The sequence below is a fragment of the Chiloscyllium plagiosum genome, chromosome 11 (genome assembly GCF_004010195.1).
Source record: "Chiloscyllium plagiosum isolate BGI_BamShark_2017 chromosome 11, ASM401019v2, whole genome shotgun sequence".
Lineage (NCBI taxonomy): Eukaryota > Metazoa > Chordata > Chondrichthyes > Orectolobiformes > Hemiscylliidae > Chiloscyllium > Chiloscyllium plagiosum.
Window position 1 is genome coordinate 70,931,284 of NC_057720.1, and position 16,712 is coordinate 70,947,995.

At 41.8% G+C, this 16,712-nt stretch overlaps 1 protein-coding gene across 30 annotated transcripts in view; it reads right to left on the minus strand.

Moving 5' to 3' along the window:
* The window catches only part of ptprc (protein tyrosine phosphatase receptor type C), a 156,662-nt gene extending 141,985 nt beyond the window's left edge, over nucleotides 1-14,677 (minus strand). For 17 of the 30 annotated variants that reach the window (XM_043699758.1, XM_043699767.1, XM_043699766.1 and 14 more), the window contains exons 1-2: nucleotides 14,249-14,676; nucleotides 14,032-14,140 (exon numbers count right to left, since the gene is read on the minus strand). In XM_043699758.1, coding sequence (XP_043555693.1) covers nucleotides 14,032-14,095 — 64 coding nt within the window. In that variant the 5' untranslated portion in view covers nucleotides 14,096-14,140; nucleotides 14,249-14,676. Of the gene's footprint in view, nucleotides 1-14,031; nucleotides 14,141-14,248 lie in introns of all 30 variants that reach the window. The other 13 variants (XM_043699769.1, XM_043699771.1, XM_043699770.1 and 10 more) reach the window with 7 other exon arrangements.
* Between the last annotated feature and the right edge of the window lie 2,035 nt (nucleotides 14,678-16,712).

Here is a 16,712-nt window from a genome sequence, read left to right on the forward strand (position 1 = left end):
CTGTCATTTCCTGTTGAATGCTTTGATCAGATCACTCTTAACTTTCTAAATTCTAGAGAAAAGTGACCTAATTTGTGTAATCTCTCCTCATAACTCCTAAGTCTATATATCATCCTTGTAACCTTGGACCAGGAAGCAATATAGGATAGCATGCACTTGTTTAACTGGAGCATAGGAAGTTGACAAGCAATCTTATTGAAGCTCATAAAATAATGAGGGGTATAGATAGGGTTAATGGTAGTCATCTTTTCCCAGGAGGAGTGATTTCCCGACGAGGAGACACATGAGGGGTAAACTTCCACGCTGTGGGACTGGGATCTCGTGTGAGGCAGTTTATGGGCAACAGAGATTTGGATAAGCTTGGGTTTATGGAGATGGGCCAGGAGCACAATGGAATTGTCAAATCTTCAGGAATTAATGGCATGAATACAAATTTGCCCAGTAAATGAGAGGAGGAAGGGAAGCAAACAGACAAATTTAAAGTGATGAAAATTGTGTGTTTGTGCAGTATAATCAGAATTTCATTTTAGAGTTGATTATAACATCTGTATTGTACTTATAATTCAAAGACTGTTTCCATTATGTGTATGAAGTATCTGACGAACGAAGAAACAATTCTCATGTTTTGTTTTTAAACTTACTCTGTCCTGTAAAGTAGATAAGCGTTGATGATTAAACCAGAGATTAAATCAAATATTCTCACAATTAGAGCTGTGGAAGAAGGATGTTTTGTCATTTCCATGTCATTTTTGGTTTTATTTTAACCAGTTAATTTTAAGAAAAGTATCAATAAATTGATAGCAATTACAATTAAAACACAGAAATGTAGCTACCATTTCCTTCACTATGTCAAGTGTTCAATGTTTTGTTCTGTAGAAACAAAATGGCTACCCAAAGCAGATGACTACAGTGAAGTTCGATAAAGGTCACAATGACACATTTCACAACGATTACAGATAAAAACTCCCACCCTAACAGCACTGTGGGTGTTTGTGCACCAAATGGACTGTAATGTTTCACAAAGGCAGCTCACCACCATCTTCACAAAGGCAACTAAGAATGAGAATTCAATGCTGGGCTTCCCAATGACGCCTACATCCAATGAAAAGAATGCAGGAAAGGTAGAGTCCCAGTGTCACGTTCACGCTCTGATTTCCATAGAGGAGATATCCTGCATTTTTCAGTGTGGGGTTTATTCCTGCATTTCTCAGGGTGGGGTTTATCCTGCGTTTTTCAGGGCGGAGTTTATCCTGCATTTCCCAGGGTGGGGTTTATCCGGCGATTTTTAGGGCGGGGTTTACCCTGCATTTCTCAGGACGAGGTTAATCCAGCATTTCTCAGGGCGAGTTTAATCCTGCATTTCTCAGGGCGAGGTTAATCCTGCATTTCTCAGGGTGGGGTTTATCCTTTGTTTCTCAGGGTGGGGTTTATCCTGCATTTCCCAGAGTGGGGTTTATCCTGTGTTTCTCAGATTGGTGGTTTATCATGCATTACCCAGGGGTGGGGAGTTTATCTTGTGTTTCCCAGAGATGGTGGAATTTATCCTGTGTTTCTCAAGTTGGGGTTTATCCTGCATTTCCCGCGATGGGGCTTATTCTGCGTTTCTAAGGGTGAGGTTTATCCTGAATTTCTCAGGGTGGGGTTTATCCTGCGTTTCTCAGGGTGGGGTTTATCCTGCATTTCTCAGGGTGGGGTTATCCTGTGTTTCTCAGGGTAGGGTTTGTCCTGCGTTTCTCGGGGTAGGGTTTATCCTGTGTTTCTCAGGGTGGGGTTTACCCTGCATTTCTCAGGGTGGGTTTATCCTGAGTTTCTCAGGGTGGGGTTTATCCTGTGTTTCTCAGGGTGGGGTTTGTCCTGCGTTTCTCAGGTTGGGATTTGTCCTGTGTTTCTCAGGGTGGGATTTGTCCTGTGTTTCTCAGGGGGAGGTTAATCCTGCATTTCTCAGGGTGGGGATTATTGTGTGTTTCTGAAGGTGCATTTTATCCTGCTTTGCTCAGGGTGGGGTTTATCCTGCATTTCTCAGGGTGGGGTTATCCTGTGTTTCTCAGGGTGGGGTTATCCTGTGTTTCTCAGGGTGGGGTTTATTCTGTGTTTCTCAGGGTGGGGTTTATCCTGAGTTTCACAGGGTGGGATTTGTCCTGTGTTTCTCAGGGTGGGGTTTGTCCTGCGTTTCTCGGGGTGGGGTTTATCCTGCGTTTCTCAGGGTGGGGTTTATCCTGTGTTTCTCAGGGTGGGTTTATCCTGAGTTTCTCAGGGTTGGGTTTATTCTGTGTTTCTCAGGGTGGGTTTATCCTGTGTTTCTCAGGGTGGGTTTATCCTGTGTTTCTCAGGGTGGGATTTGTCCTGTGTTTCTCAGGGTGGGGTTTATCCTGTGTTTCTCAGGATGGGTTTATCCTGTGTTTCTCAGGGTGGGTTTATCCTGAGTTTCTCAGGGTGGGGTTTATCCCGCATTTCTCAGGGTGGGTTTATCCTGAGTTTCTCAGGGTGGGGTTTATCCTGCGTTTCTCAGGGTGGGGTTTATCCTGCGTTTATCAGGGTGCGGTTTATCCTCTGTTTCTCAGGGTGGGTTTATCCTGTGTTTCTCAGGGTGGCGTTTATCCCGCATTTCTCAGGGTGGGTTTATCCTGAGTTTCTCAGGGTGGGGTTATCCTGTGTTTCTCAGGGGTGGGTTTATCCTGAGTTTCTCAGGGTGGGGTTTATCCCGCATTTCTCAGGGTGGGTTTATCCTGAGTTTCTCAGGGTGGGGTTTATCCCGCATTTCTCAGGGTGGGTTTATCCTGAGTTTCTCAGGGTGGGGTTTATCCTGTGTTTCTCAGGGTGGGGCTTGTCCTGTGTTTCTCAGGGTGGAGTTTATCCTGCGTTTCTCATGGTGGAGTTTATCCCGCCCTTCTCAGGGTGGGGCTTATCCTGTGTTTCTCAGGGTGGAGTTCATCCTGCGTTTCTCAGGGTGGGTTTATCCTGCGTTTCTCAGGGTGGGTTTATCCTGAGTTTCTCAGGGTGGGATTTGTCCTGTGTTTCTCAGGGGGAGGTTAATCCTGCATTTCTCAGGGTGGGGATTATCGTGTGTTTCTGAAGGTGCATTTTATCCTGCATTGCTCAGGGGGAGGTTAATCCTGCATTTCTCAGGGTGGGGATTATCGTGTGTTTCTGAAGGTGCATTTTATCCTGCATTGCTCAGGGTGGGTTTTATCCTGCATTTCTCAGGGTGGGGTTATCCTGTGTTTCTCAGGGTGGGGTTATCCTGTGTTTCTCAGGGTGGGGTTTATTCTGTGTTTCACAGGATGGGGTTTATCCTGAGTTTCTCAGGGTGGGGTTTGTCCTGCGTTTCTCAGGGTGGGGTTATCCTGTGTTTCTCAGGGTAGGGTTTGTCCTGCGTTTCTCGGGGTAGGGTTTATCCTGTGTTTCTCAGGGTGGGTTTATCCTGAGTTTCTCAGGGTGGGGTTTATTCTGTGTTTCTCAGGGTGGGTTTATCCTGTGTTTCTCAGGGTGGGGTTTATCCTACATTTCTCAGGGTGCGGTTTATCCTCTGTTTCTCAGGGTGGGTTTATCCTGAGTTTCTCAGGGTGGGGTTTATCCCGCATTTCTCAGGGTGGGTTTATCCTGAGTTTCTCAGGGTGGGGTTTATCCTGTGTTTCTCAGGGTGGGGTTTATCCTGCGTTTCTCAGGGTGGGATTTGTCCTGTGTTTCTTAGGGTGAGGTTAATCCTGCATTTCTCAGGGTGGGGATTATCCTGCGATTCCCAGAGTGGAGTTTATCCTGCATTTCTCAGGGTGGGGTTTATCGTGTGTTTCTGAAGGTGCATTTTATCCTGCATTGCTCAGGGTGGGGTTTATCCTGTGTTTCTGAGGGTGGGGTTTACCCTGGATTGCTCAGGGTATGGATTTAACCTGCGTTTCTCAGGGTGCGGGTTTATCCTGCATTTCCTGAGGGGGTGTGGTTATCCTGCATTTCTCAGGGTTCGGTTTATCCTGCATTCCACAGGGTGGGGATTATCCTGCGTTTCCCAGGGAGGGGATTATCCTGTGTTTCCCATGGTGGGGTTTAACCTGCATTGCTCAGAGTGAGGTTTAACCTGCATTGCTCAGGGTGGGGTTTATCCTGCGTTTCTCAGGGTGGGGTTTATCCTGTGTTTCTCAGGGTGGGGTTTATCCTGCTTTTCTCAGGGTGGATTTATCCTGTGTTTCTCAGGGTGGTGCTTATTCTGTGTTTCTCAGGGTGGGGTTTATCCTGTGTTTCTCAGAGTGGGATTTGTCCTGTGTTTCTCAGGGTGGAGTTTATCCTGCGTTTCTCATGGTGGAGTTTATCCCGCCCTTCTCAGGGTGTGGCTTATCCTGTGTTTCTCAGGGTGGAGTTCATCCTGCGTTTCTCAGGGTGGGTTTATCCTGTGTTTCTCAGGGTGGGATTTGTCCTGTATTTCTCTGGGTGGGGTTTATCCTGCATTTCTCAGGGTGGGGTTGGCCTGCGTTTCTCGGGGTGGGGTTTATCCTGCGTTTCTCAGGGTAGGATTTATCCTACATTTCTCAGGGTGGGGTTTATCCTGTGTTTCTCAGGGTGAGTTTATCCTGAGTTTCTCAGGGTGTGGTTTATCCTGTGTTTCAGAGGGTGGGTTTATCCTGTGTTTCTCAGGGTGGGGTTTATCCTGCGTTTCTCAGGGTGGGATTTGTCCTGTGTTTCTCAGGGTGGGGCTTATCCTGTGTTTCTCAGGGTGGGGTTTATCCTGCGTTTCTCAGGGTGGGATTATCCTGTGTTTCCCATGGTGGGGTTTAACCTGCATTGCTCAGAGTGAGGTTTAACCTGCACTGCTCAGGGTGGGGTTTATCCTGCGTTTCTCAGGGTGGAGTTTATCCTGTGTTTCTCAGGGTGGAGTTTATCCTGCATTTCTCATGGTGGAGTTTATCCCGCACTTCTCAGGGTGGGGCTTATCCTGTGTTTCTCAGGGTGGAGTTCATCCTGCGTTTCTCAGGGTGGGTTTATCCTGCGTTTCTCAGGGTGGGTTTATCCTGTGTTTCTCAGGGTGGGATTTGTCCTGTATTTCTCAGGGTGGGGTTTTTCCTGCATTTCTCAGGGTGGGGTTTATTCTGCGATACCCAGGGTGGGGTTTATCGTGCGATTCCCAGGGTGGGGTTGAACGTGCATTGTTCAGGGTGGGGTTCATCCTGCGATTCCCAGGGACGGGTTGTTTATATCTGCATTTCCCAGAGTGGGGTTTATCCTGTGTTTCTCAGGGTGGTGGTTTATCCTGTATTACTCAGGGGTGGGGAGTTTATCTTGCATTTCCCTGGGATGGTGGAGTTTATCCTGTGTTTCTCAAGTTGGGGTTTATCCTGCATTTTCCGTGATGGGGTTTATTTTGTGTTTCTCAGGGTGAGGTTTATCCTGCATTTCCTGGGAGAGGTGCTATCCTGTGTTTCTCAGGGTGGGGCTTATCCTGCATTTCTCAGGATGGGGTTTATCCTGCATTTCCCACGAAGGGGTTTATTCTGTGTTTTCCACGATGGAGGTTATTCTGCGTTTCTCAGGGTGGGGTTTATCCTGTGTTTCTCAGGGTGGGTTTTTCCTGTGTTTCTCAGGGTGGGGTTTATCCTGTGTTTCTCAGGGTGGGGTTTATCCTGCATTTCTCAGGGTGGGGTTTATCTTGCGTTTCCCATGATGGGGTTTATTCTGTGTTTCTCAGGGTGGGGTTTATCCTGCATTTCCTGGGGGAGCTGCTATCCTGTGTTTCTCAGGGTGGGGTTTATCCTGCACTGTTCAGCGTGGGTGTTATTCTGTGATGTTGAGGGTGGGGTTTAGCCTGCATTTTTTAGGTTGGGATTTATCCTGCGTTTCTCAGGTTGGGGTTTATCATGTGTTTCTCAGGGTGGGGTTTATCCTGTGTTTCTCAGGGTGGAGTTTATCCTGCGTTTCTCAGGATAGGGTTTATCCTACGTTTCTCAGGGTGGGGTTTTATTCTGCATTTCTCAGGGTGTGGTTTATCCTGTGATTCTCAGTGTGAGGTTTATCCTGCATTTCTCAGGGTGGGGTTTTATCCTGCGTTTCTCAGGGTGGGGTTTATCCTACGTTTCTCAGGGTGCGATTTGTCCTGTGTTTCTCAGTCTGGGGTTTTATTCTGCATTTCTCAGGGTGTGGTTTATGCTGTGTTTCTCAGGGTGAGGTTTATCCTGTATTTCTCAGGGTGGGGTTTTATCCTGCATTTCTCAGGGTGTGGTTTGTCCTATGTTTCTCAGGGTGGGGTTTATCCCGTGTTTCTCAGGGTGTGGCTTATCCTGTGTTTCTCAGGGTGGGGTTTATCCTGTGTTTCTCAGAGTGGGATTTGTCCTGTGTTTCTCAGGGTGGAGTTTATCCTGCATTTCTCAGGGTGCGGTTTATCCTGTGTTTCTCAGGGTGCGGTTTATCCTGTGTTTCTCAGGGTGGGGTTTATCCTGCTTTCTCAGCGTGGGATTTATCATCTGTTCCCAGAGTATGGTTATTCATGCTTTTTCCAGAATGGAGCTTAACTGTGTTTCCCAGAGTGGGAGTTTATCCTGCGTTTCTCAGGATGGGGGTTTATCCTGTGTTCTCAGGGAGTGGTTTATCATTGGACCGGCACTGGGCGTTGTAGACAACATCCTTTGTCATGATCAGCCATGCCACCCCTTTCAGCTACTAAAAGTAACAATTCCATTGACATTTGGTTCGAGTCACCTTTCTCTGTTTTACAAAGGTGTCTCGTAATCAGAATTATCAACTATTAAAGATGTAGTTTGCATAGTCAGCACAAAATGGATATGCTAACCTCATTTAATCAAGATCTAATTGTTAAACCATGAGCTAAGTGAATAGGGGAGCAGGCTGGCGGGACTGAATAGCTTTTTCCTGATCCTGAGGCAGTGAAACAGCGAGACACAGAGGTAAATATAACAGGGGTGGATAGCTCTGAAGTGTTCCCCAGTTAGGTGCTGAGTCTCCAGAAATGGAACGCTACAATTTCCATCCTAAATAAGGCAGCAGATTAAAAGTGGAAATTCACACATGAAATCAACAATATGCCTGGGATGGGGTTTTCCGCCAGGCCTCAGAATGGACTGTTACTCTTTCAGGCAGAGGAAGCAAAAGTCTAACTGCTTATACCATTTGTAGGACCCTGTTTGTAATTTTCAACATGAATGGCTAGAATGCTCAGCACTTAAATGAATCAATCATTTTGAACTATTCCAAAGCAGCAATGTTTTGCCTCAGGTCTCTGAGGGATACCAATCTCTGGTGTTTGGTTTAATGTCCAAACTTGTTCTGAATTAGTTGATCACAACTAGCAGCCTTTTATAACAGTGCAATTGGTGGCAGTGCTCGAGGTTAGGAAAGGAGAAACTAAGAAGGTTTTCAAGTCCTGAGCTCCTTTCAGCTTTATATCACACTATAGCTGCTACTCATAGAGTTATAGTCATAGAATCATAGGAATGTACAACATGGAAACAGACCCTTCAGTCCAACTCATCCATAGTGACCAGATATTCAAAATTATTCGAGTCCCACTTGCCAGTGTTTGTCCCATATTCCTCCAAACCCTTCGTCTTCATGTCTGAGCTACAAGTGACACTTGGAGGGTGAAATAAGTCATTCCCAGTCACAAAAATGAGTTCATAGCAAGTTAACAAAATGTCTGTTGGAAGTGAAGGCATGATGTAAAATGGTTTGCTGATTCACAATAGATGAGTTTGCCATCATTGTGGAAGACCAATTTCATGCTGCAACAGATTTCTCTCATTGAATCAAGCAAGCAACTGGTGGGAGCAAATACTATTTACATAGCTGCATGCAATGAGGGAATCAATACATCAGCATTGAATGGGTGGAAATAAGTTGGCTTTTCATTAGTGTGTAACTGCTGTTGTCAGGCAAAATACTCATTTGAAGTCCCTTCTCGAAAGAGAACACCCCATTTCCAGGAAAGTAAATCTATGAAAGTCACTTTGCTTTGTTGCATTTCAATTTGTGTCAATTGATTGTGCAAGGCACCAACAGCAGTCATATACCACAAATTCTCAGAAGAAATTCAGAAAATAAAATCCAGAATAAGGAACTATGTCAAGTAAGTTGCAGGATCCAGAAAAGCTAGTAAACATCTGGTTAAATGTAAATTTACTTCTGAAAATCTTGTGTTCTTCACTATTTGTAACTGAAACAGATGCAGCACATTGAATACAACTCCTGAGTCCTTCATGTTATGTTTTTGAATGTACTTTCAATGAAGAATGCAAATTTTTTTTACTAAAACTTCCTTATGATTAATTCTGTTCCAGTATCTTACTTCCCTTTCTTATAACATGATGGTTAACTATTTCACACTTGATTTTTTTCTAAAATAGGGGACTGAATGAAAGGTTGAATACTAAGGAGGAGAAGTGAGCCCAGTTGCTTCCATGTCGGCCATTTTTGATTCTGTGGCTTGCATCAATCAATACTGTGAATAGCTGCAGTGCCACAAACTTCTTGCACAAAACTGACTAAGACGTCAAAGGGAAGGGAAGGGAAGAGGTAAAAGTAAGCCAGGAAATGAAACTGAAGTAATTGAATTTAGAAGAATTCCAGTTGTTAAAAGCTGCCAGTAAGGTATAAAAAAGGCTGGCAGGTTTATAACAGGATTTTGAGTGAATCAATTTGTACAAGATTAATTTGCCCATTTCATGATATTAAATCATGCCTAACTATTCTTCCAATTTCGTTAACATTTAATGGAAATAAAAATCTAAAGGGGGGTTACTTGGTATAAACAATCAGAGACTAAGAAAAGCTTCAGATCCCATACCATATAATTCTTCTTTACGTATAACAGTTTCAGTTTCAAAGCATTCAACCATCAATCATGAATGTCAGGCACAGCATGTTTAGAAATGTGTCATCGGGGAAACTTTTTCCATCTTTAATGTGAGTTATTGCTTTTTCAATAGAAATCCATTCAAAAGAGCATAAAATATAGAACAGGTTTTAGTGAGAATTTGGTTTAATGTTTTCTTTGATAATTGCAACAAACACTAAAAGGTATTGCTTTCTGCTGCACCTGAAAATCTAGTTGAAACATTAAAGGATCCCACCTCCTGAATAATTTAACGATACCCACATTTGAGAGTACAGGGTATGTCCAATTTTATGGGTGGAGATTCATTTGGGCAACAGTTGATGAACAGGTATAAAATACCAAGATTTGGGCAAACTGTAGCTATGCATGCAACTCACTCACACTGAAGAATCTGCCATCTTAATCCATTTGTGTTGGGGTTACACGACTCTCTGAGTACAAATGCAAAGGTCTTGATTTATTAAGTAGCTGTTTGGCAGTAGCACAGATTGTTATATAGTCTACACTGTGTTTCACATTAATGTGTTTTTTTTGGATATCTGTGTCATTGGGCTTTTCAGAAATAATTTATGATGTACTCAACCTATCCACAGCATTATTTACTTTCATTGAGGCATTTACCAGGATAGTAAGAAGGCCCTGATATACTTAATAACTACTAACAACACAAGCGATTATAATCACAAATTATGGATAACAAACAACTGTAGGGAAAATCATTTGGAAAGCACAAAGGAAATGTCATCATTCATTACGCTGTAGAAATTGAAATTGCCCCCTGAAACTGTAACTATTACCTTGCATCTTTGGAAACTGGCCTTTGGATGAAACTTGCAAGAGGTTTTATTTATGTTTGCAATGTTCTGATTAATTTGACTCATCAAGAGGAAAACAATTAGCTTCAAATTAATAATCTGGAATAACTTTGATGGTGACTTAAAAACCATTTTATGTTAAGTAGAGGCCCACCAGACCTGAATCTGTTGCTCTTTCCTTACAATCAGGTGGTTAATGTAAAATTGCAATTGAATTTTACTGTGGTGAATCATCATCTATTTTAACATTTAACATACCTCCTACTTCAGTAAAACTCTGTCACATCTTATTAGTGTCTATTTTTAATTGTAGGGGTTAGGTTATAAGAAGACATTACACAAATGAGGCCTGTTTTGTCTAGAATTTAGAAGCTTAAGAGGTGATCTAGTTGAAGTCTTTAAGATATTAACAGGAAAAGGCAGGGTAGATAAAGATCAACTATTTCCACGGTTTGGAGATTCTAGTACTATGGGGCATTCTCTGAGAATTAGGCCCAGACCTTTCAGGAAGGATGTTAGGAAGTACTTCTACACACAAAGGGTACACAAAGGGTGGTAGAGATTTGGAATTCTCTTCCGCAAATGGCAGTTGACGCAGGATCGGTTGTTAATTTCAAATTTTCACTCAGCAAAGATAATAAGGAATATGTGCCAAAGGCAGGTATATGGAGTTTGGACTCAGATCAACAATAATCGCATTGAATGGCATTACAGGCTCAAGGGGCTGAATGTCTACTTCTGTTCCTGTGTTCCTAATATGGCATACCAACCTGTTACACAACAACACATCTGTAGCGAAGGTTAGTTCTAAGATATTTTTACTTTAAATACAATGTTAATGCAGCTTGTAACCCTGCCATTGAATGGGTATCTTAAGGTGACCATAGAATTGTCATTGAATTCTTTTCTAATTTCACACTACATTACCCACCAGTTCATAACACATTGCTCACAATGTGACTTTCATTCACCATTCTTTAGCAGTTGTCTTTTAAGCATACATTGTTTAGAGCACTTTTGAAGGAAAGAGTATCACAGGAATATCACACAGAACAAATGTGGCTCTTGATGTATTACAAGGTGTTGGTCCAGTTGACAAATTCAAAAGGTTTTATAAATTGCAAAAGTGAACCACAGCCAGTTTGTTGTTCAATTAAATCCCAAGTCTAAACTACTGTAAGGAATTCATCAGGTAAATGGAGTTTTGAAATTAGGTCAAAAATGTTAAAACTAGTTGAAAACCATGAGGAACCATGATTTGCTTAATTGGCTTCAAGAGCAAGGAACTATTTAGCCAAATTTTCATCTCACACGTTTTTTTTTCCCTGAAGTGTTAATTGCACCATCAGTTGCGGAAGGCAGTCCAAAAAATTGTATCATCTGTGGATTGAATGAACTGCGGGGCAATTCTTGCCTTCTCATGGTTATGAGTGATACATGCACTGTGATCAAAAGGACTTGAGAAACATACTGGCCTATTCTTGGTCTTATATTCTCATGGTCATGAGAATCAGGTTGCAAACTTTTTATCTCCCTTCCCACAAAATTTAAGAAGATAATTTGTGGGACTACATCCTGCCTCTGACAGGCGCAAGTGTTTTACTTCAAAAGGGAATTGAGCAAGTCATTATCTGGTGGATTGTAAAAGCACAGCAATTGGTAGAGAACACTTTGCATTATGTAGCATTGGCCAAAACTGAATTTATAAACACACGCCAACCAGTTGCTTGCATTTATAAATCCAAAAATCACTAAAGTCAAACCCGCCAGCATGGCTTTGACGTCCAATAACATGGTTCAAACATGCTGCAACATTTGATCTCTCCAACCATTAGAAATTACAAATATACATCTTCCAAAGACATTCGTATATAACCTAGACTAATGCACTAATGCAATACTGAGGGAGCACTGAACTTCACAGGTACTGTCCTTTGGGATGAAGAAGTACCACTTCTCCTAACAGGTAGATGTTAATGATTCCATTGGTATTATTTAAGAAAAAGCAGAGAAGTTCTCCCTCGTCAATACATATCCATCAACTAATATCACAAAAAGATACAATCCAACCATTTATTTCAGCCTTGTTTTTAAGACATTGCCTTGTGTAGTCTACATTACATTGCAGTTACACTCTAAACATATTTCATTAACTGTAACACGTTTAAGGATATCCTGGGATTGTCCTTTTTCTTTTTTGTTCTGATTCATAACTATAAATTAAAACAGCAGGGATGAACTTTAATTGAAATATGATCATGTCTATTTCCCATTACTTGCTTTGAGAAGCACAGTATTTACTACCAAAAACTAATATGTCAATCTATGGACCATGACATAGATTTAGAGGGATGGTGATAATGTTATTTTAATTAATTATTTCCCCATTCAAAAATACCTCAATTGCTTACAGAGAATCCAACAAGGTACCGTTTGTAAAATGGCTCCTATTTATTTTGTAAGGAGGAAAATGGCTTAATGCGGAAATATTTTATGTGGAACAATGGTTCTGCTATTTTAATGTATAAATCATTTAGTATTCAGACAAGGGTATGAATGTTCTTTTGCATGGCGATTAGTTAATAAAATGTATTGCAAAATGGTACCATCTGAAGTGCATACAGCAACAGAGACAATGTTTGGCTCTGGTCACTGAAACATTCCTTCGCACTGTCTTCAAAACCCTCCTAAAAATTATAGACTTTAGTCTCACTTCTGCCCCTACATATGCATTCCCTCTTTTTTGCATCCTTTCCAATGTCAATAACTGTGAAGCATTTCTGCTCATGGAATTCACAATAAAGATACATGTAGTCCTCATGGTTGAGAAATGAGTCTTTCAAGGGTGAAAGATTATGGGCACCAATGACCAAATGAAAAAGCTGGCACTGATCCAGGGAATATAGGTTTGTTTTTGCTTCATTTGGTTGCCTCTAAACTGCTTTAGACATTCTGAGGTGATATAAAAATGTAAATCTTTTCTCTCAGTTGCTAAGACATCAGTTTCAGAAGTTTAAATTAAGCTCTCTGATAGATGCTAAACCTGTACCACAAAATACTTTTGAAGCACCACTAACATTTGACAACTTCATTGATAAAACATGTCTATTTACTCGGTTTTATTTTCAAGTTGTTACACAAATGTCTACCTTTTGTAAACCTCGGAAATATACAATTTGAGAGTGGTCCTCCTGCTCGTACCTGAATCCAATGTATTTGAAACACTGAATAAAGATCATATTCCAAGATCATTACACCACTTTATGAACAATAACCACGATATAAAAAGAACTCCCTAATGTAGAAGGCATATTTCAAGGTGTTTACCAGAGCAATGAAACTGCAACAAGCAAAATAACAGGTAACATCGACAGCAAAGAACAGAATAAAACAAATCTTTTCAAATTTTCCATTAGTGGTGCAAAATTCTACCTTTTTTCCTCAATCTTGTCAATCATTGACATACATCTACCTGGGATGTAGATCATCCTTTTGACTTATAGGAAAAAACATATTCCCCTTCAGAATAATTTAGTTCAGTTCTGGAAAATTTTGGCAATTAAGCATGAACTGGTGAATAAATTCTGCACAACAAGAAATTGACATGGAATAAAACATCTGAACAGTATTGTAGATTCAACGTAGTGGTGGAAAAGAACTACAAATTACAATGCACAGTACTGCTTTTCCTAATTACAGCAAAATAACAGACAAAATTGATTTAATGATCCAATGAAATCTCAACTCGAAAACTGTAATGTAAAACGTCACCCAACTAGGATCAAAAATACAACGCTTAGCTTTTCCTTTTCATGGTATCTTTAATCACACTGCTTCAACTCTCCAATACATCCAAAACACATTTCATTACTTAATGCTTTTGAAAAATCAGGCTCTTATTAAATGCAAAAGGTGCTTAAACATCCAAGCGATCATTTCATCCAAAGTTGAGTTTACAACAGTCTCAGGCATTTTGTCACTCCACACCGAAAAGCAAATAATCCAGGGTGGATTCCAGCAAGGTGCAATATCTCAACTGCAACCAAAAAAAGCACCTCATTCTAAACAATAGGAAGACAGGGAAACTGGAAAATTGGATAAAAGAGGATGTTCACCACCCCCCATTGTAATTTGTCTAAACAGAGAATTTCAGATAAATGCGTGGTTATATTTACAGGATTAATTTCGCCCTGTCAAATTGCACATCTGACATTTCCGTTAAATAGCCGGTCTTAAGCATCGACTTGGCTAAGAAGCGAAATATCCCTTTATATCGCGTGGCCACCCTTCATCATTCACCCTTGGACATTTAAAGATAAATGAATTGCTGGGCTAAACATGTGTATTTCAGAGTTATGAAGCACAGAAGTCATGTTCCTTTACCTTGGGTTGCACCCAATAGTGCAGCGGCAAGAGCCAAGTATTTCAGCCAGGAAAACTTGCTCATGGTTTAATTCTGCTGGTGGTCCCCAGTAGTTAAACACCATGCGTCCTGTCGAAAAACAATACAACTATTATTCGGGGTGTGGAGAAAATAAATAATAAAACTTGATAACTCCTTCAAATAGTCAAACTAACGCGTTTTGAAAAGAGTGCATACGTTTACTTTGCTCGATTGTCGATGAATGCAACTTCCTCCAAGTTTAGCAGAACCTCAAACCACTTGTCCTGATATACAAGTGATGTAAGTTACAGCTCCTCATCGCTCTCTCGATAGGTTCTCAGTAATGTCTTCAGGAAGTCACTTGCTTGAGCAAAACTGTATTGCGTGGAAACTTCCCCCCCAAAAAACTGAAATGTTGCAGCGCTTGGCGTCTGTTTGTGTAACGAGTGTACATGGATAGAGATGTTAAAACTGCACTCAGATCTGGATTTTTAAAAGTGGCCTTGGGCCATGCCTGTGAACTCAATGGTGGCTCAAAGTTCAGTGTGAACCCTATCTTAATCTGCAACTCTGCAATCTTTCATTCAGTTAGAAGCGGGTGAGCAGGTTCCTTCAGCTACTTTGGACATGAATCCTGTGAAATGCAGGTGGAATACAAACACTAAGGTGATGTGCCAAACAGCGAAAGGTGTAAACCAACTTCTCTTCCCCCCCAGCTCATAACTCCAATGACGTAAAATCATTGATGTTTCAGCCCCGGAAATGTACTTATGCAGTCAAGTGGAAAATATGGCAACCCAAAGACAAATGGTGCCTCTATAATTAAACTGCACAAAAAAAGATACTGAGTCTACAACAGTGCCTTTCAGCAAAAAAAAAGTACTGCTGCCGATGGAGTGATCATATGACTGTCCAACCATGCAAATATAGCGCGTTTTTTCACCTAATAGTAACTGGATGTCAGAATATTTACATACAGCTCGCCCCTGGGGACTAGACGTCAAATGTCACACAACCTAAGTGTTCTTAGCATGTTCCAATCCCTTCAACCATATTACTTGTGATTGCTAGAAAAAAAACACAGGCATGTTCAACAGTGCACCCCATGGCCAGGGAGCCTACAAATCCCAACCTAAGGTTACAGGCCTTTTAGTATTGAGATGAGAAATTTCTTCACTCAGAGACTGATGAGTCTGTGGAATTCTCTGTCACAGAAAGTGGGTGAGGCCAAACCATTTGATGTTTTAAGAGGGAGCTAGGTATATATTTAAGGAAACAAAGAGTGTGAAAAGCAAGCCAGAACAGGGCAATGAGTTGGATGATCATTTTGAATGCCCAAGCAGGCTTGAAGGGCTGAATGGCCTATTCATGCAGCTATTTTCTGTGTTATCCACATGTCCATTTTTTCTGGTTATTTGAAGCACATGAGGAACAAAGCACTCCATGGAGTTGAATATGTAACTTTTATTGATATTGCATGATGGAACCTGACTGAAGTAGAAGTTTAAAGTAAATTAACATATTATTCATACGATTTGATGGTAGTATTTCTCAACATTAGCAAAAAGGCAATTCTTTTATTAGGTTTCATTGTCTCTGTCAGGGAATGGGCCATAGTTTGCCCACTACTTATAGACAGGGTGGTTACAAAGGCATTTCGCACATTTGCCTTCATTGCTCGGTTTTCCTTCATGTGATTCCAAGGAAAGTGATGGGACCAGACGGAGTACCAGGCCGTGCACTCAGAGCATTTGCAGATTAACTGGCAGAGGTCTTCTCAGACACCTTTAACTTCCCCCTGCAGCAGGCCACTGTGCTGCCTGTTTCAAGAGGGCCAACATCATCCCTGTGCCTTGGAAGGCTCATGCAGCATGTCTCAATGACTACTGCCCATGGCCCTAACTTTGGTGGCCATGAAGTGCTTTGAAAGGCTGGTCATGGCATTAATCAACTCCAGCCTCCCCACCACTCTTGACTTAGTCCAATTTGCCTATCGGACCAACAGACCCACGTCAGATGCCATATCACTTGCCCTTCACTCCTCCCTAGAACATGTTAACACCAAGAACAGCTATATAAGAATCCTACTCATTGACTACAGTTCAGCCTTCAGTACGATTATCCCCTCGACACTGATTACTAAACTTAGTGATCTTGGAATAAGTTCCACTCTCTGCAAATGTATCCTCAGTTTCTTGACCCACAGGCCATAATCAGTGAAGATTGGGGACAATATTTCAACCTCACTAACACTCAACACTGGAGCCCCCAGAGTGCGTACTCAGCCCCCTACTGTACTCACTGTATTCCCATGACTGTTTCCATGCTGTACATCTCTATGACTCTATGACTGCATCACCAAATACCAGACTAATGCCATTTACAAGTTCTCTGATGAAACCACCATAGCTGGTCGAATCTCAGATGGAGACAAAACAGACTACAGATGGGAAGTGGGAGACCTGGAAAAATAGTGCACTAAGAACAACCTAGCTCTCAATGCCGGCAAAACCAAGGAACTCATTATTGACTTTCGGCTGGATTTTACTCGTGTCCCCCTACACATTAACAGCACAGAGGTGGAACAAATGAGGAGTGCCAAGCTCCTGGGAGTGGTCATCCACAACAAGCTGTCTTGGACTCTTCATGTGGACGCACTGGTTACAAAGGCCCAACAATG